This window comes from Cottoperca gobio, chromosome 14, assembly GCF_900634415.1.
Source record: "Cottoperca gobio chromosome 14, fCotGob3.1, whole genome shotgun sequence".
NCBI lineage: Eukaryota > Metazoa > Chordata > Actinopteri > Perciformes > Bovichtidae > Cottoperca > Cottoperca gobio.
This window is the reverse complement of record NC_041368.1, coordinates 13,972,168-13,993,627: the sequence shown is the minus strand read 5'-3', so window position 1 is coordinate 13,993,627 and position 21,460 is coordinate 13,972,168. Positions and strand designations below refer to the sequence as shown.

At 40.3% G+C, this 21,460-nt stretch overlaps 2 protein-coding genes across 5 annotated transcripts; one reads left to right on the top strand and one right to left on the bottom strand.

Moving 5' to 3' along the window:
- Nucleotides 1-3,653: 3,653 nt before the first annotated feature.
- On the top strand, nt 3,654-9,989 carry bach1b (BTB and CNC homology 1, basic leucine zipper transcription factor 1 b). Of its 4 annotated transcripts, XM_029449067.1 has the most exons (6): nt 3,654-3,791; nt 3,937-4,185; nt 4,907-6,130; nt 6,218-6,379; nt 7,588-7,794; nt 7,896-9,989. In XM_029449067.1, exons 2-6 carry the CDS (start codon nt 3,937-3,939, stop codon nt 8,163-8,165), a joined length of 2,112 nt encoding a protein of 703 aa, XP_029304927.1. In that variant the 5' UTR covers nt 3,654-3,791; the 3' UTR covers nt 8,166-9,989. The 4 variants fall into 4 exon arrangements, with proteins under 4 accessions (XP_029304927.1, XP_029304926.1, XP_029304924.1 ...); XM_029449066.1 differs by having other exon boundaries at nt 4,907-6,379; nt 7,899-9,989; XM_029449064.1 differs by having other exon boundaries at nt 4,907-6,379.
- A 2,965-nt stretch (nt 9,990-12,954) lies between these two features.
- On the bottom strand, nt 12,955-19,636 carry rab38b (RAB38b, member of RAS oncogene family). Its single transcript, XM_029448310.1, has 3 exons — nt 19,268-19,636; nt 16,825-17,102; nt 12,955-14,985 (listed from the first exon to the last, which is right to left on the bottom strand). The coding sequence occupies exons 1-3, from the start codon at nt 19,464-19,466 to the stop codon at nt 14,836-14,838; spliced, it is 627 nt and encodes a 208-aa protein (XP_029304170.1). The 5' UTR covers nt 19,467-19,636; the 3' UTR covers nt 12,955-14,835.
- Between the last annotated feature and the right edge of the window lie 1,824 nt (nt 19,637-21,460).

Below are 21,460 nucleotides of genomic sequence, written 5' to 3'. Positions count from 1 at the left end.
AGGACAAATATTAAACTATACTATTGTGTTGATAGTATTTTACAGCTGTTTTATTTAATTACATTTTGTGGACATCTGCCAGGAAGGCATTCTCTCTCTTTCTCTCTCTGACAAAGACTCTCATGCACATAAACACATGACAAAGAAGACTTGAACTGATCTCTTTGAAAGATTTACTGCTACCTGGAGGAAAAAAACAAGATATGAGACCTGTGGAGGAATATTAACTCTTAGATTAACACAATAAATTACATTACATTCACATTACATTTCATTTAGCTGACACTTTTGTTCAAAGCGACTTACAATAAGTGCAAATCGCCATGAGGAGACAAACTCAGAACAGCAAGAATCTTGCAAATACATTAGATTCAAATAGGTCAAACCATTCACTTTGAATAAGCCAAACCAATTGAAGTGCTACACGCATAAATGAGAAAATATAAAACGTTTTATTTCTCTATTACATTACATTACATTTAATTTGCAACAAGAATCTTGCAAGTACATTAGCTTCAAATAGGTGTTATCATTTAAGTGCAGAACAATAGCTTTAAATAAGCCAAACCAATGTACAACATACAGAATCGATAAGAAAAATTCAACCTTTAGATTCAAATAAGCCAACCAATTTAGTGCTACGTACAAAGAAAAAATATTTTTTATTTTTTAAAGGTGGGTTTTCAGTCTGCAATGGAAGGTGTGAAGAATTTCTGCTGACCTGATGTCAATGGGGAGCTTGTTCCACCATTTTGAAGCCAGCATAACAAACGGGCAGGTTTTATTTGAGGGGTATCTGGGTACCACTCGCTGTGAGGGAGTAGCGAGCTGATTGGCCGATGCAGAGCGAAGTGAGCGAGATGGAGTCTATGGTTTGATGTGGGTCTGACATGGTCTGGATGTGAGCACAGTAGGCCAGTGAAGGGAGCGGAAGAGTGGTGTAGTGTGGGAGAACTTGGTTAGGTTAAAGACCAGTCGGGCTGCTGCATTCTGGAGCAGATCCTGCGTTGCCTTCTGGGTCAGTATGGGACGTATCCTCCTGATGTTGTAAAGAGTGTATCTGCAGGAACGGGCTGTTGCAGCAATGCTGGCATTGAAGAACAGTTGGTCGTCTAGTGTCACAATCAGATTCCTTGCAGTCTGAGTTGGGAAAACAACCGTTTAGTCTTGTCGAGGTTCACTTTCAAGTGGTGTGTGGCCATCCACTGAGAGATGTCAGCCAGACAAGCAAAGATTTGTGCCTCCACCTGGGTCCCAGGACGGAGCCCTGAGGAACCCCAGTGGTAAGTTGACAAGGGTCCCACAGCCCGTCTCCAGTTTCCCTGTAGGTGCAGTCCTTTAGGTAGGATTCGAGCAGGGAGAGAGCAGAGACTGAGACTTTCAGTTCTTGAATGGTGTAAAGGAGGATCTGGTGGTTTACTGTGTCAAACGCAGTAGAAAGGTCCAGAGGGATAACAACAGAGGAGAGGGAGGATGCTCTAGCAGCGTGAAGTTCCTCAGTGACAGCGAGGAGGGTAGTCTCAGTTGAGTGGCATGCCTTGAAACCAGATTGGTGCAGATCAAGAAGGTTGTTCTGGTGAAGGCAAGATGAGAGTTGATTGAAGACTGTACGCTCAAGTATTTTGGAAAGAAGGAGGATTGAGGAGGGTGGAGAAGATAGAGTACAGTTTTTGGGGGTTGGAGAAAGAAGATGGAATTTTAAATTGGAAGAAAGCGCTTTTTGCTTCAGAAATAGAGGAAGAGAAAGAGGAGAGAAGAGTTTGAAAGACAAGGAGGTCGTCAGCGTGTTTTGATTTCAACCACTTTCTTTTAGCTACCCCTAGAATGGTTCTGGCAGCACGCACCAGGTCATCCAACCAGGGAGCTGGAGGGGACTGGCGAACCTGCCGTGAAGTGAGAGGACAGAGAGAGTCCAGAGAGGAGGACATATTAGAGAGGAGAGTGTCTGTGGCAGAGTTCGCAAGCACGAGAGTCAGGCGAAGGAATGGCTGAGAGGACAGGCAAGAGAGGAGGGAGAGAGGGAGCGAAGGTTACTGCGGACAGGTACAGTATTCGGGGAGTTAGGTTTGTTAGATTGAGAAAGGGGGAGAGAGTAGGATATGAAGCAGGGTTACAGAGATGTTCGAGGTAGTTGCCAGCTTCTTTTTTTTTGGATCAAATTTAGTTTTATTCATACACATTTAGAAAAATACAATGTACAATCACAACCGATACAACACAAATTACAACAAATACAGAAATAACAAACAATAAGAACAATCAGACAAGAGGACAAAACTATGGAAGAAAAAAAAAACAATGTTAGTTGCCAGCTTTGTGAGTAGTGGGGACGGCCATAGGGAGAGAGCATGAGTCTATTGACTTCTCTGACTGGATGCTGAAGTTAAGGCCCTGTCACACAGTGCCGTATGGCAGAAACGTATGCCGGATTATCGGAAATACGCTGGTGTACGTTGTTGAACATGCTCAAAAAACGTTGCACGGCCTCAGCGTTCAACAACGTACACCAGCGTATTGCCGATATTTCGTATACACCGGCATAGTTTCCGCCATATGGCGAAAGAATATGCTAGGAATGCGTTATGTATCGTCGAATACGTTGGCCATTCATTTTGTATAAGTACGTGATACGCTATCAATAGGCTCTGTATACGTTCATATACGTTGTATACGCTCATTTTCATATGCGCCAGCATACGTTTCTGTCATACGGCACTGTGTGACAGGGCCTTAACCGAGAAGAACAAGCTGAGGGCCATTTTCAGGAATGTTAGAAAGGAGAATGTCCAATTCCTCCAAAAACTCCCCTAAAGGACCTGGAGGACGGTAGAGAACAACAATGTTTAATGTAACCGGCTTAGTTACAGTGACAATTCAAAAAACAAGAGAGTGAAGTCTGGCAATGGGTAAAAAAGAAAAACCCCATTTGGGGGAGATCAGTAGACCTCTGTATGTATGTACGTATATATACATATATTATTATTATTTTATTATTAATGGCCAAGGTTCAGTCGAAATAGATGGATTTTAAGTCTGCAAAGGAAGATGTGAAGACTTTCTGCTGACCTGATATCAATGGAGATCTCGTTCCACCATTTTGGATATCCTCCTTATCCTCGTTTCATTTGTATTTACCCTCTCTTTTTTGTACAACTTGTTCAAACACTGCGTTTATATTCCAAACACTTAATCTCTGAATTGTTTCCGGGGTAAATCTATTAAAGGATTTTCTGGGAAAGGCTTGTTAGTTTACCAGACATATCTAAGGGTGGGATTGGTATGCACGAGAAAACTGCTTGCTCATCCCATATCAGCAGGAGTGAATGAGTCAGCGCTTGCTCAGTTCCACTCAGAGTTGTTGCGACATACTCACACACACACACACACACACACACACACACACACACACACACACACACACACACACACACATACTCACACACACACACACACACACACACACACACACACACACACACACACACACACACACACACACACACACACACACACACACACACACACACACACACACACACACACACACACACACACACACACACACACACACACACACACTTTCACACCCTCTATCTCTCCCTCCCTCTTACATACTCACACACAGGCCATATGACTGAGTCAAGCTCAGTTTTTAGTTTCTAGCAGAGTTAAGATAAGGCTTTCTGAGAAACGTAGACTAGTTGGACGGCATTCCATTTAGAAATAACTATGTCTGCTCAGCAGCTGGGACTTCTCTAAGAAACTTGGATATATAAAGTCAGCCTTGTAAGGTAGGAATGTTTCTGTTGTTATTTTTATGTATAACTTTTTAAGTTTCCTAATAGAGGGAAAATGGTTAACTATAAGAGCATGTGTTTGTGTGTGTGTGTGTGGGTGTGTGTGTGTGTGTGTGTGTGTGTGTGTGTGTACATATAGATGTCCCTGATGGCCACCTCTGGCCCGCGTTCGTCTGTGTTTACATTTGAGTCTACAGTGCATTCCTCCCATGTGCTGCGCTGCCTGGACGAGCAGCGTCGCCGGGACATGTTTTGTGATGTTACTGTGGTGGTGGAGGGTCAGAGTTTAAGAGCCCACCGCTCAGTGCTCGCTTCCTGCAGCGAGTACTTCACACACAGGATCTCCTCCCTCACTCAGCATGGAGCGGTCATCACTCTGCCACAAGAGGTGAGATGTCACCTCACAATGATGTAAAGGTAGAGGGTAGAAACACACAAGCTGTGCTGCCAAACATCAACCCTGTGTAAAAGTGAAGTGAGAAAAATGACTGAAAGTCTTATTTCCTCAACAAGTGTTGATGGTAAATAGGCTGACTGTATTAGATGTATTTACTTTTATCACAATATATGACCATTCTTATCAACATAAAAATGAATGTGGATCCTAATGGTTTCCAGTAAAAAAACATCCGAGTAAAACTAAATATATTCCCAGTGGGGCTTAAGGAATAGTCCTGAAGTTAAAGAAAAAAAAAAAATAACCAGTTTGGTTTTCAAGAGAAAACTGTTGCCTTAGCCATATTAATAAGGTTATTTTAATTACAAAATTTTCCTTTTTCTATTACTCCACAAGTACTATGTTTCCTTCACAAATGTAATTAGCATAAACAAGATTCTTTAGTGGGAGGACCCTCTGCTATTCAGCTTCTTGGGAACTGCAAAGCCGCAGAAACTAGATTATTGGTTACATGTATTAGTTGCTGTGTCAGTAAAGTCCTACAATCCTGGGCTTTATTTTGCTAAACATTTGTGATCAGAGTAGTTCTATTTCTTATGTATTGTGTGCTTGATTATCTCACAGAAAATATGATAGAATTACCTATTGCTGTCCTTAAGAACAAACTAGAAGATAGAAAGTGCTCATTTAGGTCACTTCTCCTCTTTCACAGGTGACAGTTGCTGGCTTTGAACCCTTGCTGAAGTTTGCTTACACATCGAAACTTCTCTTCGGGAAAGACGATGTCTTGGAAATACGCAACTCATCTTCCATTCTTGGTTTCAGAGACCTAGACGAGGCATGCTTTGATTTCCTCCTCCCCAAGTTCTTCTCCAGCAATGGCTCTGCTCCTGTTCCGAGAAACACCTGTTGTAAGAAGAAATGTAAGAGGCAATTATCAAAGGAAGACATTGACTCTGACGATGTGTTGTTGGACGAGAAAGACGTAAAACCAGTTGCTGACTCAACATCTACGCAGGAAGTGACTTGGCACTGTCAGAAATTAGTGAACAGCAAAATGTTTAGTCAGAACTGTACAAGCACTGTTACACCTGAAGCTGAAGGGACAAATGATAATTTTGTGCAATGTCCTAAGTATCGCAAGTTCCAGTTGGCTTGTGGGAAGGAAAATTGTGTCACAGATAAAAGTCTGAACAAACCAACAACAGTAATCAGGGATTACTGTGACCTCTCCTACTCGCCCTGCTCCAGCATTGCTAACAGTAAAAATGAAACTGACGTCGAAGTTCAAGGTAATTCAACCTCAAATTCCACCAGACAGAGCAAAGGAGGGGCTGATGAGCCATGGAAAACTGAAATACCTGACAAGAAAACAGAGTATGGCGGAGGCAGAGGGGGGATTGATATGCTTGAGAAAGACACGCATGAAAGGCCGAGAAAATGGAATAAGAAGGAAAGAGAGATTAATGTGGAGGAAGACGCCAGCTCTTCAGACAGATCCAATGTCAAGGCAGTCTCCTCAGGGCCATGCACAGTGCTGGGTGAGAGGTCGTCAGGGTTAATATTGCACCATTGCCCCCTGAAGACCTTTGGTGAGGCCCCTGCAATCACTCGGGCACTGGGGCACAAAAGGTTTGTCATGGACATTACAGAGGGCAAGAAAACAAGGGAGTCTGGTGCACTACCACCTGTATCCATTCACGAAAAGACAGAGGAACAGGTTGAAGCTGAGTGGAAAATGGCAGACGATGAGATAGATTCTGGCTGGCAAGAAAAAGGCAGCATGGCGAGAGCGTCCTTGTCAGTAAATAATGGCAGAGAAAGGAGCACCGTGGAAAGGGAGGTGGCCGAGGACCTGGCCAAGCGGCTGGGGTCCGATGTGAGCTTTCCTCAGCTGAATTTCCAGCATCATGATGCAGGAAGTTCCTCTGATACAGTGAGTGGACGGGCACAGAGCACATCTTTAGACTGCCTGAATTTCTACAACCTCAGCTCCACAAGCACCAGCTGTTTTTTTTTCCAGGATCTGGACCAAAACAAATGTCCATGGAAGGGAGCAGAGCTGTCTGAGTGTGAGGGGGCGTCTCAGTCAGGTGTGTCATCGCTCAATTCAGGGGAGGATGGAGAGTCAGAGACAGAAACAGAAGGAGACAGTGAGTCCTACACAAGGGAGAGGGCCAGACAGGTGAGCTGTTAAACCATGAATCAAGTCTGCTAAGATTCTGCAGATTTGCTCTGTTCTGTTCTGTATATATATATATATATATATATATATATATATATCTGTCCTGCTGCCACCTAACTGTGAAGTTCATGTGCTGAATCTGCGTCAATAAACGTCAGCAAGCTCACTCTTCCTGCAGATTAATTCACTATGTTTGCTTTAGATAAGAGTGTTAGGTACATTATATCAGTCGCAAATGAGCTTGCATTCATAGAACAGAAAGGAGAATCACTTTAGTGCCAAGTTAATTATTCACCAAGTAGATGTTGTGTGTGTGTGTGTGTGTGTGTGCGTGTGTGTGTGTGTGTGTTTACCTGTGTGTGTTGCAACCTGCGTGCATGTGTCATGTTAATTAGCTCAGAGTCCAATTCATAAGAACTTGACAGCTCAGCCCTTTGAGTTAACAATGACTACAGTCGACACGAACAACAGTTTTGAGGAATCTCTCCCGTTACTGTCCAGAAAGTGTGAACAGAGCAGTGAGTGTGCAGACAAAGCTGAGGTCATTTCAGAGAAGAAACAGAGCTTTTATTTACCCTAGATAAAACACTACAGTGGATACTGCTCCAATACACCGGTGTGTGTCATTTCCTGTCAAACATTGGCAGCAGCAATAACCCAGCACCCAACCTCTTCTTATAAAAGTTAACTCTGAGTTAAAAATTAACAGTGTGGTAAAAATGTAACTTAGTATTTGAACTCAATATTAATTTAGATGTTTGCCTCACTTTACTTTTTTTTGTCTTTTGTTCAAGCTTCACACGTATGTTTGATCATTAAATATTTTTTTTATTTAATCTTCTGCATTTTAATTAATTGAATGTTGTATGATTAGTTTCATTTTCTTTGAACTCAAGAGATACACATTGACAATGATAATTTGTGGCTCTTGTAGAAACAGGTTTGATTTGGTTGTCTAAACCAATACAAACAATACTGCTGCTTTAAAGCAGGAGTATGTGTACTACAGTCATAGTCCCATGCCATCTACAGTGTGATGTATGCAAAATATGTATGTATATATATATATATATATATATATATATATATATATATATAAAGCATTGGTTTTGGCTCCATCTGTCAATGAGAGTGCTCATCCAATGATGCAGATTCTCTCTCACTTTACTCTCTTGTGTAACCTTTATTTCCTGTGTGGGTGTCCTCAGGTGCAGTTGCCATTCTCTGTAGAGTTGATTGTGGATTTGAGCAGAAATGACTTCCAACAGCTGCTAAAGCAACAGGTCTTTACTCCGGAACAGCTGGAGTTTGTCCACGATATGAGACGCCGCAGCAAAAACCGCCTCGCAGCTCAGCGTTGCCGCAAGAGGAAACTAGACTGCATATACAATCTGCAGTGTGAAATCAACAAGCTGGTAAAAACACTTGTTTTTGTTTAAATCAGTCGTTTTTTTAATAGGATCTGGTTTAGAGACATGTTGATTTAGATTGTGTGTACTGCATGTGTATGTCACAGAAGACAGAGAGGGAGAAACTGATGACGGAGAAGAGCCATCTGAGCCAGCTCAAGTTGAAAACACGTCACAGTGTTTCTGCATTATGCCAGAGGGTCTGCAACGAAGCCAACCTGCAGCCAGAGCAGCTCCAGGTGTTAACCAAATACACCTCCCCTGACTGCCCTCTGTCCTCTTTCTCCACTCACATAGACACTCTCCTCTCACAGCCAGGGTTGCTACTCCAGCCTCAGGCTTTGCTCTCTGATTGTTTTGTGGGCCTTGATAAGTAAATGTCGTCTGATGAGGCTTCATCCGACTCCAAAAGGAATACAGTCACAGGAGATGGTCAACATTCGCTGTAGATACACATTCAGCAAAAAACCCATAGGGTCGGTTATGATGTCAAACTAGTTATTAAATGGTCCCCACCCTGAATAATACAGTATCTAAAGACATTACCACAGACTTTGGACTTAGTACAGCCTGCATAACAATGCAGTGGCATACTTGTGATACATTTATAATGAGAAGGTCGTAATCACCACACATTTTAATTAACTCCTGCTGCCTTTTCAATTTAAAACATACATTGAGTGGTCAGAATTGCATTCCAGGCGTCCTAAACCATTCCTTTTACTTTTACAACAATTATAAGTCTCTGATGACCTTCTGTAGCAAATGTTTCACACTTGGCAAATGACTAATCAGAGTTTGTTTTCTGGTTAAAGCTGAAAGGTACCTGCTTACAAATCAACAGAGCCAGGGTGCATGTTGAACATTGAGACAAACACAACTTTAATAGTAAATCAAAGGGAACAATGGTCTCTATATTTATAATATACTTCACTGATTCATTACCTCAGGATAAAACACTTCATCATTATATATATATATGTACTTTCATTCATTTCATTAAAAGAAATAGTTTTATACAGGTTTCTTTATGTGTTAATAGGAATATTCAGTATACGATACCTCTTGCAGACAGTGTTGGTTCTGCCCTCTCTATGGAGAGTTCAACACAAAACAGCATTTTGCACCAGAGAACTCAATAAATAGACTTGACATAGTGTGTCATGTTTACCTTCTGCTCATATGTCAGGCTGTCATTGTGGTTGTCCGACCACAGTGACACGGCTCTTCTACGGTGCATACAGGATGGACTCACTAAAACAAACCTCCCAGATTTGCCTAAATATGTTTTATGTGCTGTCTAAAGAAAGTGCACCCTAGCAGAGATTTTATACATGAACAAAGTACACTTTTAGGAGAGAAGCTGCTCACAAGATCATTTCCATCATTCGTCCCACATTATGTGTGTCGTCTGTATTGTGGAAAGTATTGAACTATTCTATCTGTTATGTACATATTGTGTGTTACACATATTCTGATAATCTTTAACACCCTTATCTAAATTACTGTCAAGGATGAAGAATTGAGCATTAACCTGTTGATGCATACAGTATGAGCATATTTGTGTTTATATTTGGTGTCTCAAAAGCACCATTTCTGTTCATTTCCACTTATAACCTTTGACCTATTTTCTCCCTGCTTATAGTAGATCGTAGACACTCAGGATTATTGACAGAAAACCAGCTTCCTAACTTCCTCATGAGCTAGTTTCACTGTATTATATGTACATATGTTTATAGATTTATTTTCACTCGTGATAATAATTACAGTGCAGCTCTCCTTAACATTATTTGTGTCAAATGGGAAATAATACAGTAACTACGAAAAATCAGGTTTAGGCCACATTGATTTTATGAGGAAATGCTGACTAACCACATTGTAGTTTGGAGGACAGTGGGGTTTAAAGGTGTTAAAATGTCATTAACACAAGAATGTTTTGTTTGTTTCTCCCACCAAGCTGAACTCAGACTGCACATTCATTCAAAGTGATGCATGATAACGCTGGTGCTTATTGCCCTCTAGTGGCAGTGCATGTTCAGTCAATATGCTGATGGTATAAACTGCAAAACAACTGTAAGACTGTTCCTTTATTTTGAATGCAAACAAATGACTGTATTTTATATGACAATGTCCGAATGGATTCCTGCATTTTTAAGCAAAAGTTAAAAAAACTAATCAACATTAAAACAGAAAGAAATGTCTCCAAACAGTAATTTATGTTTTTTATCATCTCCCACTTGTAAAGATGATTTTAATTCCAATGCAGTGTTATTGAAAAAGCATCATTAAGGTTAATGAGATGTACAATATGTCAGTGTGAGTGATGAAAAGATTACCTCATACAGTCTTGAGAGGACCTGGACAGATATAAGTATTAATGATTTAATACTGCACTTAGTCTTTCATGTTACTCCCTCCTGCATCTCAGTCACTTAGCTTAGTTCCATCTTTGTGACTTTTAAGTCTCTCTTTCTTCACTCCTCTTCCCATCTGTTTCTCTCTGGAGGCTATTTTAATTATACAGAGACTGTTATTTCATCTCAATTTTCTTTTACGTGAACAAACATAACGTAATACTCCCCAGATGATTACCAAACTACATGAAGATCTGTAAATCACATTCTCACTGGCTATTCATGAACTTATCATAAACAGAGAATTAAAGGAAGACCCAGGGGGGGGGGGGGGGGGGGGGGGGCAAAGGTCAAGCAGGTTAACTTGACCTAATAGATTTTGGCAGCGAGGAGTGGGAACCAAGAGTTGCTGAGGTCCCAGGGCTTAAAGATGAGAAAGTCAGCCTAATAGAGGAGGTCATTAGTTCGGGAAAGCATGTGTTCACACGTTGTAATTAAGTTTCAAATCCAGTAAGTGGCTGCACTTTACTTTAACGCACATGTGTTTCTACCGCTAAATCCAACAGTGCATATATGTGTGGTTTTTATGTAGAATTGAGACAACTTGCGAATTGTTTGCCATTTATCATTTATTTTAGGGTCCCTATCAGATGCACATGTGTAGGTCTCTTGTCTTCCTGGGGTCCTGAACATTAAAATGAAATACAGGCATACAATACAATTACAACTTAAGATATGAAAATGAGAGAAATTAAGGATGAATTGATGACAGATTTAGTAGTTCAACAAAACATACAAACAGAGAGAAAAAGCAAGTAGACGAAAACGATAAATACATGATCTAAATAAAGATGCACTATGAATCATTAAAAGGTCACCTTATTATTAAACGTTCAGTTAATATAATTAAAAAATAAAGGAGAGGTTAGCAAATGAATACCGAAAACAGAAAATGAAAAGTTTCCTGTGTTTCCAATCAATCAGCATTGGTAACTTGTTAAGTAAATTGCCCTAAAGTGAATAAAAGGCCTGCGGTGTTGCTACTCTGACAACAGATGGCGCCACATGAGCAGTTTCTGATGGTGAGTAATGTTGATCAGATCATGTCTCTTCTATCGTCGTGAGTTCTTGGCGCTGAATTACGTAACTTGCCAAAAAAGACTGTTGGTCTCCATGTTTTTAAGCGGACTGAATGTGTTTTGATCAAGTAGAGAGTTACCAGTTATCATATATGTGAATTCTGTCTGGAAAATATTTCATAGGCAGTCGAATGTGACCGCTTTCATGTGTTTGCTTCTGCACGAGCCTTTGACTAGCTGTCAGAAACCTTTTGTTTTGCAAAATGTAAGTATTGCTTTTCTCCCATCTCATTTTCTTATCTTGCTATCTGCTTCTCCTCGTCCCTCTCTCTCGCTCTCTCTCGCTCTCTCTCTCCTTCTCAGAGAGAATATGTGGGTGTCTTCTGTAGGTGGTTCTCTGGCAGAGCCTGAGCACTAAACAGCACACAATATGTTGGGCTCATAATCGCAGTAATGAATAGTTAGATCTGTGCCAGCTGTTTTCATAGGAAGATTTAACAGACCAAAACTTGAAGAATATTGTTCCAACTTGGAATAAAAAGATTCATTTAATTGTTTCGTTTTTAATTACATAGTTTGAGTAATGGAATTAAAATTATAAAACAATGACACCCACAGTCACAACTTCACCAACAATATTGAAGTGAGGGATGATATTGTTTCTTAAACCGTGTGCTTCATTTAAGCGTTTCTGGATCACTTGATGGGTTATTGGTGGTGATGTCTTTAACGTGAGCCAAGAGCAGACGACCAAATCTAATCCCTCAGGCAGAGAATAATCCACGCAGTCATGTGGCTTCCTAATGAGAACCTGGAGCCCTTGATCAGCCTGAAGACTCACACACACACACACACACACACACACACACACACATTTTTCCGCATAAACTAATAACACTTGGAAACTCACTCACTATCTTCTACAGGGAACATGAGACTGTAAAATGGGTTATTCCATGTTAAAGATTTAATGTCACATGTGCACTCTTGGTAGGGCAATAATTCAATATGATCATTTATCCTCTTTCAATGGAAACATATCGTAAAGAAATTATATGTCGAGAGTTAGAGTGATATACAACTAAATCGTCTACATTGATAATGATGAAACAAACCAACTTTTGTTGAGGGAATATTATTGCTGATTGCAGTTTAGTTTTTACATCCCACTTGATATTAACACTCATTTTAATGCATTTAAGAAATTGGACTCCAACTGGCAACCCTGTAGTCACAAGCTTGATTCTTCAACCTCTAACCAGCTCAGGACAGGGTTCTCTCTGCACAATAATGGTAGAGAATAATGTTTATTAAAAATATATATATAACTAATTTTGCACTAAAGTTCTTAATAAATCAGGAAATACGTGTCAGGTATTGAATTCACACAGGAGTATACGAAAGTCGGCTTTACCATGGTTATTTCATATAGACTACTTTTCTTTCCTTGCCAGAAAACATGCTGTATCTTGATATATTTACTGTTATCGAGATATAAAATGACGATTTTGGCCTTATCGTATGATAGTCACATTATTACATATGACATTTATTTTCTATTAATTTACAATAAATGATGAACAAGAACAATCGACAAGTGGTGTAATCAATTGAAGACGTGCAGTTTACATTGATTGTTTGCTACAAAGTATTGTCTTACACAGAGATGTGTGTGTGTGTGTATGTGTATGTGTGTGGGTCTGTATGTGTGTGTGTGTGTATGTGTATGTGTGTGGGTCTGTATGTGTGTGTGTGTGTGTGTGTGTGCGCGTGCAGTTCTTTGTAGTGTACTGTAACACCCTGCTGATGTCACATACCTGCATGATGAGCCAAGCTAACACTGTGAAATTGTAATCATGTGAAGAGGTCATGTTTAAGTCTATGAGCCCTCAATATGCACGCTGTACATTTCTTCCAAGAACTCACACAATAACACTGTTGTGATCAAGCTTTTAAATACTGTGCTCAGACTGCTGACCAACAGAAGCTGTAGGAAACAATGTAACATGTCATATAAGTTCACAAATCTTCTCTGTCTTAAGTTACAGTAAAAAAGAAAGAAAGAAACACTGACGACGGTAGGTTCAACTACCTTGCCTTTTACAGAGGTAATACAGAGGTGCAAGGTCACAAAAAAAGGAAAACAGCTTCATAGAGTCAACTTGTTGGAGGGTCTATAAAAGTACTGCAGTTCTGGGTGTGCAGTCGAGCCTGCGCGGGTTTATATAACGTGCTGTACATACTGTATTTGAATAAGAGAATGAGAGAAAGTTGGGAAAAGGGGCAAGGAAAATATAAAAGACATTTGAGATTTAGACATTTTGTCAGGATAAGAAACAACAACAGAGTAGAGGGTAGATAGGGAGAGGAGAACAGATAAGATAAAAAAGGACATGGACAGAGGAAACATCTCTGTGCATATGTGTGTATTTATGGAGGTGTGTGTGCGTACATCTGTGCCTGTAAGGTTGCGAGTACAGCGAGAAATAGATTCACATGGATATTAGAGGATACCCATAAAAAAAAAAGATCTAGTTACCATGGATACAGAGGGCTAGGCTTTGGCAAGTAAACTCATGAGAATGTCCATTAAATATATCCAGACAATCAACACATCTCTTTCTGATGAAAAATAACACACATGCGCAAATAAAACAATGTTGAAAAGAAAGAAGAAGCAAAAGTCTATTTGCAGCCAGACTTATTAGTTATGGCGGCGACATTTAGACAGAAGGATAACAACTCTCTTCCATTAACAAACAAAAACCTGAAAAAACCTTTGATCGCTCCAGTGGAATCGCCCACTGGCCATAAAAGACAAGTTATACCAGGCAGGCTGCAGGATGTTTGTGTGCGTGTTTAACTCTGCCTTTCTTTGCACACACTCACACACAATAGTCAGTTGTAGGAAAGATTTTAAGCAGAATAACATAATACATTAACCAGCATTACACTCACAAAAGCATACTGTAAATAACTTAAAATCATAATTTAAAAAATGTATGTGCAACATTCACAGAAGTACACAGTCAATACTGCTTTCTTTGGCTCTTGCAGAATAAAGGAAGCCTGAATGCCACCCACATAGTTTTTTTCACCATGTGTAGGTAGAGGTGAAGGTTAATAGAGGGAGAACAGCAGCACAATCAAACTGGCTGGAAATGGAGAAGAACCGATAGCCAGACTCCTGTTTTCATTCTGTAATCACTGCACATCTTTGGGTGTGTTGCAGGAAGCATGTCCGTTGGTTCAGTTTGGTGCAGGTTGAGTGCCGGTTGCCAGTTCTTTTCCAAGTGAACTGTTGTTAGAGGGTGTAATCGTGACTGTTTGAAGCATCATTCCAAATAGCATAGACAAGGGCTGAAGTTATACTTGTTTGTCTGCCAAGAACTTCAAGAGTCCAAGTGATTTCGTTTGCAAGCTCTGGTTCTCTTGTAATTGGGCACTGAGAACACAAACAAACCACACACATGTACCAAAGTAACATCTACAACTCTGGTTTGGACCAAAGAAACCAAACTGCACCGTTGGTACTTAGATTTCCTTGGAAGAATGTGTGGTGTGCCTGTCCCTCTTTGTCCTACTGTGTTTCCATTCTGTTGTGCCGCCTTTCATTATTTGAAGCAGCCAGAGCAGCTTGTCTGCCTGTCGGAGTGGAGCTGAGGCGAGATGGTGTCTGGTACCACGCTTTTCAGGATGTCATTCTCTGTGGCCATGATGTGCTTGACCAGGAAGTTTGCAGCTTCACCGATGTTGAGATTGTCCTAAAAAAGAGAGAGAAAACTGTTATAATTTGTTTTTTCCTATCTTTTTTTAGCTGCGTCCAGCAGCTCTATAGCTCACTATCGGTCCGCAAAACATGTGAATGTGCAAAAAAACAAAACAATTCAAAAAAATAATAATTTTCTTTATCTACAAACAATTTTGCGACCCCCATGCAGTACCTCCGCGGACCCCCTGTTGAAGACCTATGCTATATACTATGACTGTGATTTTTAAATTAGTTTTCATGGTATTCTATCCTATGACTTTTTTATGACAGTTTATGACATATATTTTAGGGACATTTTTATGGCAATACTACATTATGATTTTTTAAATAAAATCTATGGCATATTACACAATGACTTTTTTTAATGTTATTTATGTTGTAGCAAAAAGTGAGTTGGTGTTAAGGTGTGTGTTTGTGTTCATGCCAATTGGTAAAAAGGGGGTGTGGCAGTAAAAGTGTCAGAGAGTGTATTTGAGGTTGTGTGTGTGTGTGTGTGTGTGTGTGTGTGTGTGTGTGTGTGTGTGTGTGTGTGTGAATGCGTGGATTCAGGCACACATGTGGTCACAGCTATTGTGAATTTGCACTTATTTTTTCTAACTGCTACCAAAGGAGAACATGTATGTCATAGCCTATCTCTGTAATTTCTGGCTGAACCTGAACCTTGTAACCTTTGACCTTTTAGAATGTTGAGTCTTGATGCCACAAGGATGACACATTAGTGTCAACAGAGGCTGTGTAAATGCAGACAACTTTTGTAGAATTGATAGCTATGTGTAAGTACTGCAGAGTTTTTGGATTAGTAAATGGAAGGAGGTTAATTCAAACATAATTACATTTCTACTCAAGATCCCAGTGTTTCTGAGCAACCGTAAGTGATGCACAAAATACCTAACATGTTATATTGATTAAAGAACTTTTCTTTACTTGGAAGCAGAAGTCGCTACATGATAGACTTTTTGAACACCACGCAGAAATAAAACTGTTAACAATCTTGTAACACTTTTAACTTTTCACTTAAATAACTTGTTTTGACCCTGATATGTAAATGTTTCTCGCAGAGCCACTTTCCACAAGCATATGAAATTCCAGTTGGCTCTGTGGGGATATCTCTGACTGAAGTGACCTGAGTGGGAGATGATCTCCACTGAGCGTGTCAGCCGCTCACTGCTAAGGCCTACAATCTGGGCCATTCCTTATCATGTTGATGATTAGAGCAATACTTGAACATTTTGGGAAATACTCTCTTTTGCATTCTTGAGTTATATGAGAAAATCGACACTCTCAAATATGAAACTACAGCCAGAGACCAGTTAACTCCACATAAAGACTGGAAACATTGGGAAACATCTAGCCTGGCTCTGTCTGAAGATATACAATCTTCAAACCAGCAACTCTAAAGCTCACAAATTAATACATACAGTATAAGTTACTGTTACCGGCCAAGAAATAGATATGCACACAATCACTCATAAAACCACAAATTGTTGTTTTAACACTTCAGTTTTTGTACAGAACAAGATATAATGTGTAGGTGACTGGAGGCAGAGTTCGTTACCTTTAGACAGTGCCAGGCTAACAATTTCCCCCTATTTTCAGTCATTATGCTAAGCTAAGCTAACTGTCCCCTGGCTCCAGTTTCATTTTTAGCTGACAGATACGAGAGTGAGTTCAATCTTCTCAGCTAACTACCAGCAAGACAGCAAATAAGAGTAGTTCCAAAAATGGGAAACTGTTACTTTAACTATAAAGGCCCCAGGAATGGCAGGAATGTCAATTGACGCATCGCAAATGATTGGAAAACAAGAATACCTTAACAATACTTTGCTCTCACCTTAGCCGAGGTCTCAAACCACCCAACAAATCCATGATCCTTGCAGAACTGGTCCATTTTGATGCCGTTATGGGTCAGCTCCCTACCCTGGTCGGACTTGTTAGCCAGTAGCACAGTGGCAATGCTCTGTCCATTATTCATCATTAGTTTGGAGTCCAGGTCCTCTTTCCACTTGATGACGGCCTCAAAGGTCGTGGGCCGCGTCACATCGCACACTATGAAGGCTCCCATGGCTTCACGATAGTACACTCGTGTCATGTTTCCAAAACGTTCCTGACCTGTGACGGACAATCACACACATCATTAGAGTGGCAACATTGTTGTTTACTGGCCACCAGTTTAATGACATTCTCATTGTTTTCCTGCATTTTTGGCAGCAAAACAGCAAATGAAGCTGGCATGAGGACTGCAGGGACTGCATTCCCATGAAACGGCACATTCCTGCGGTCTTACGGTCACGTTGCACTTCACCAGATGGTCAATGCAACTGCTTGTTGCTGCTGATAATAGGCCTACTTAAATTAAACCTGTATTTTTCCTGACCTGTAATGAAAATGAACGTTGAACCAGACTATGATGGTATTCATACAATATATTGGTGAGAATATAACCATGTGCCCGTCAGCAGATATGCATGTATGCGTGTTTGTTCGAGCTTGTGTATTGTGCAGGGAATGGGAATATGGTGCTTGAGGGGCAGGTTAGAACAGCTGTCAACATGACATTTCCCGGGGGTGTGTGTTCTTCTGTCTAATGTGAGTACTTGTTGGTCCAAAACTAAGCATGTGGGCATGTGCATTCTGCTTGTTTTACATACCATGCCCTCTAGGCAGAAAAGTTTACATGGTTAATAAATATTTATGTGTGAGAGTCCACTTTGGGCTTAGCTAGAAATTATTTGACAAAGACAAAATGCTGATTTGTGTCACATGAGTAAAGGAGGAAATGGAAAATTTGACAGGACATGGATTGAGAACTTCCTCCTTTCGTGCCGGAGAATGAATCAATGACTTTTATTGCTCACAAGGAACCTTCATGCGCAGTGGTGTGACAGCAGTCTCAGACACACGTCCCACATGTCACTTGACACACTGTCATTCAATAAAATGATGGTCCAATTTACAGCTTCACATGACTTCAGAGTACAACACGTAAAATGTACCACTCCATAGATTATAACAAACCAGAATTTCTCAGCCCCTGCTAAGTCTATCCCTACTCTTCCCTTGGATGAATTTCAAGCAGATAGATGAGACTTAATCAGATGTGACTTATAATTGCATTTGGCTGCACGTGCCTGCATGTATGTGCGTGACTAATGGTGTTTTGATTTTTATTTAGGCTACAATGACACTCCTGTGACTGGCCTTTAAATCTCCCTCACATGGGCCTAGAGTCACATGATGAAGCACCATACCTTGAATGAATGACTGAATGAGTGCTTCCCTAAGCAACATTGTTATTGTGAGCATGTTAGCATGTAGCTCAAATCACCACTGTGCCTAAGTACAGCCTCAAAGAGCCGTTAGCAAGTTTGTTTTTATCAATTTGAGGCAGCAGGTCTACATAGCAGAGGTCAGAAAGAATACAGACAGAGGGACTGGAGTGGTATTGTGTTACAGTATACTTTACCCTTATCCATCCTTTCCATAAATCAGCTAATTATTTTCCAAATAATTTCCTCTGATCCTGAACTCACAGTAAGATTGTGTTTAGTTATTTGGGGTAAGTGTAGTCAGACTTTGTGTATTTATTTTTCCCTCACAGCTTACATTACACTTAATCTTCCACAGCCCTTGTTACTGCTACTACTGCGTATTTAATTTTTTTAATATCTTGATTAGTTTTATTTTAGAAATGGACACCTTTCCAGCTTTTTAAGTTCGTACCACTACAGAGTTCAAAAGTATCCAATCGAAAATGATCTGGCCAAAATGTTGACCAGTATAGTGTTGGTGAAATAAGAGCATGGTGTGTGTGTGTGTGTGTGTGTGTGTGTGTGTGTGTGTGTGTGTGTGTGTGTGTGTGTGTGTGTGTGTGTGTGTGTGTGTGTGTGTTTGTGTGTGTAGATCACCACAATGACAGTGCATCTTTGAGCTGTGAATGTTTCATAATTTTACAACAGTCATACCTCACTGTCAATTTGAAGATGTCTTATCGCCACAAACCAACTTTTTAGGAACTATGACAAACAGCCTTGCCTAAAAACATTTGGACTTTTTTCAATAAAGATATGAAGAGGTTTCTTAGTTGTTGCACATATTTAACAAATATAACACGAACTTACCCTTTAAGATATACATTGTGATCAATACAAAAGCATTACACCCATCAACGAGGACCGTGCAGATAACTTTAAGTTTGAATTGCTGTAGTAACAGCAGGAGAAGATAACTATACACCCAGCAAATAACATACATATTCAACTTCTTCACTGTCCTACCTGCAATGTCCCACAGCTGGAGCCGGACAGTCTCTGAGTCCCAGTTTAACACCTTCAGAGCGAAATCCACACCGATGGTGGCCCGGTAGTTGGTGGAGTAGTTCTGGTGAACGTAGCGCCTGATGATGGACGTCTTCCCAACCCCCAAGTCTCCGATGACCAGCACCTTGTACAGGTGCTCTTTGCGGAGGCTCTGCATGCTGTTGGAGTGCGATGAGTGATTGTTAATTCCACTTGATCTCTGGCGCCTGCAACTTTCAGCAACTCTGAACGAAAAGTTGTATGAGGGGAATGAGAGGAGTTTGAGGCTTCGTCCCCAATGATGTCCCGTGTGTCTCCCTGATCGCAATAGGTGTAGGAACCGCCCTCCCTGTGGGGACGTGTGTGATATGCTTAGGGGCTGTACTTGGGAACTTGTGACCTCGCTGGAGACAAGAAGTGCGCACGGTTTACTGAAGGCTCCGCGCAGTGGTTCCTGTTACAGGGCTTTGTGAGTCTCTAGTGTACTATAGCCTACTGCCACTTTATATGACTTTTGACGTATGTTAACCCTTTATGTGCTGCAAAACAGTCGCATCATTGCTTAAGTTATCGGAAACAAATATAGGCTTTAGGAACTGCTCCTATCTCCTACTGTAGAAATGCTAATGTAACTCCGTCACATTCTAGCCAAAGAGGGAATGCTCCTTACATGTCAGTTTATGCAGTTTAAAGATAATAAAACATATAATAAAATACAATCAATGCAATTAATAAGACAGTAACGTCACTTCATTATGTCCATGTTAAAACTAATTATTGTACTACAATTGGCAGGATAAAGCTCACATTTATTGTAGTAAGATAGAGTGCTCCCATTTTAGTTGAATTATTAAAAGGCATTTTAGGTAGGCCTATGTGAAAATATGTATCTACCTTTTCCCCAACTTTAGCAACACATCCAACTGCCGGGTCAGGCATGTCAAACATAGCAAACATGCCATTGCAAAGACATTTATAATATCTCTTCCATTTTTTCATCATTTACACGTGTACCAAACAAACTGCCAATGCCTCAGGTACAGGTCGTCATTTACAGAGTGGTGTGCTTGTTGGGCACACTATTATTAAAATAATGGCTTAAATAATAGGTCTGTTCTCATATTATCACCAAGATATATACAAGCCACAGCACCATCATAACAAAAAAAGAGATTTGAAAACAGGGAGACAGGGACATCGTGTGAATGCTAATATAATATTAGCAACTCACCCTAATCAGAGTGAAGCCTTTCTCTAATGTCAGCCATAATTGAATTATTATGAGTATGCAAACACATTAAATTAATCAAATTGAACCAAAAACACAAATGTACAGAAAACACATAAGCCCTGACACCTGTTCCAGGAAGTATGTTTAAACAGATATTACATGAACTTTTATGAGTTAAATCTGAACAATTTGTTACTCAGCAGATTTAGAAATAAGGCCGTACACCTGCTTGTTTCAACACACCAGATTGTACCGCCATATCTCCCTGCATGGAATACAGAGTAACCTATTGCGTTTCAATGCATTCTCACAGACGGCGGATGCAAAGAGGAGAGCAGCCTCTTCATTGAATCTGAGCACATGATTTACACATTCAGTTCTGTTTGCATAGTTGTGAACTGCATTTACTCTCCGCAGGAATCAACACAAGGGCTAATGTGTCATATGAGGGGTTGCTCACATACATGACATTGTGTCTACACTGACATCCTGGTTGTTTTATGTTGCCTTTAATATCACAGACATGTATGGCAAGCGTTATGGCTGTAAGTCTAGGTGCTATTGAATTGTATTGCGTCATATTGAGTTTCTAATATTATTCCCCCCCTCCCATTTATATGAGTGATGATAGACTCTGCTACGGCGTGCGCCACCATCAGATTTCAAGGATAAACACTGAGTTGGTCCATTGAGGCCTTGTTCTCTCCCTGGGCTAATCAAAGCTATTACGCTCTAACTATAGGCTATGCTTTGTCCACCTTCTTGTCAATGTTAATTTCACAACTCTGGTCTACAATATGCGGCATAGGAAATTATATCACATGTTATTTAACGAGCGCCCCAGAAACCCTATTTCCCGTTAAGTTTATTAATTATCGCATCGTGATTTGACACAATTATCTTCTTATTTAAAGAAGGTTCATAAGAAACATCGACTATGG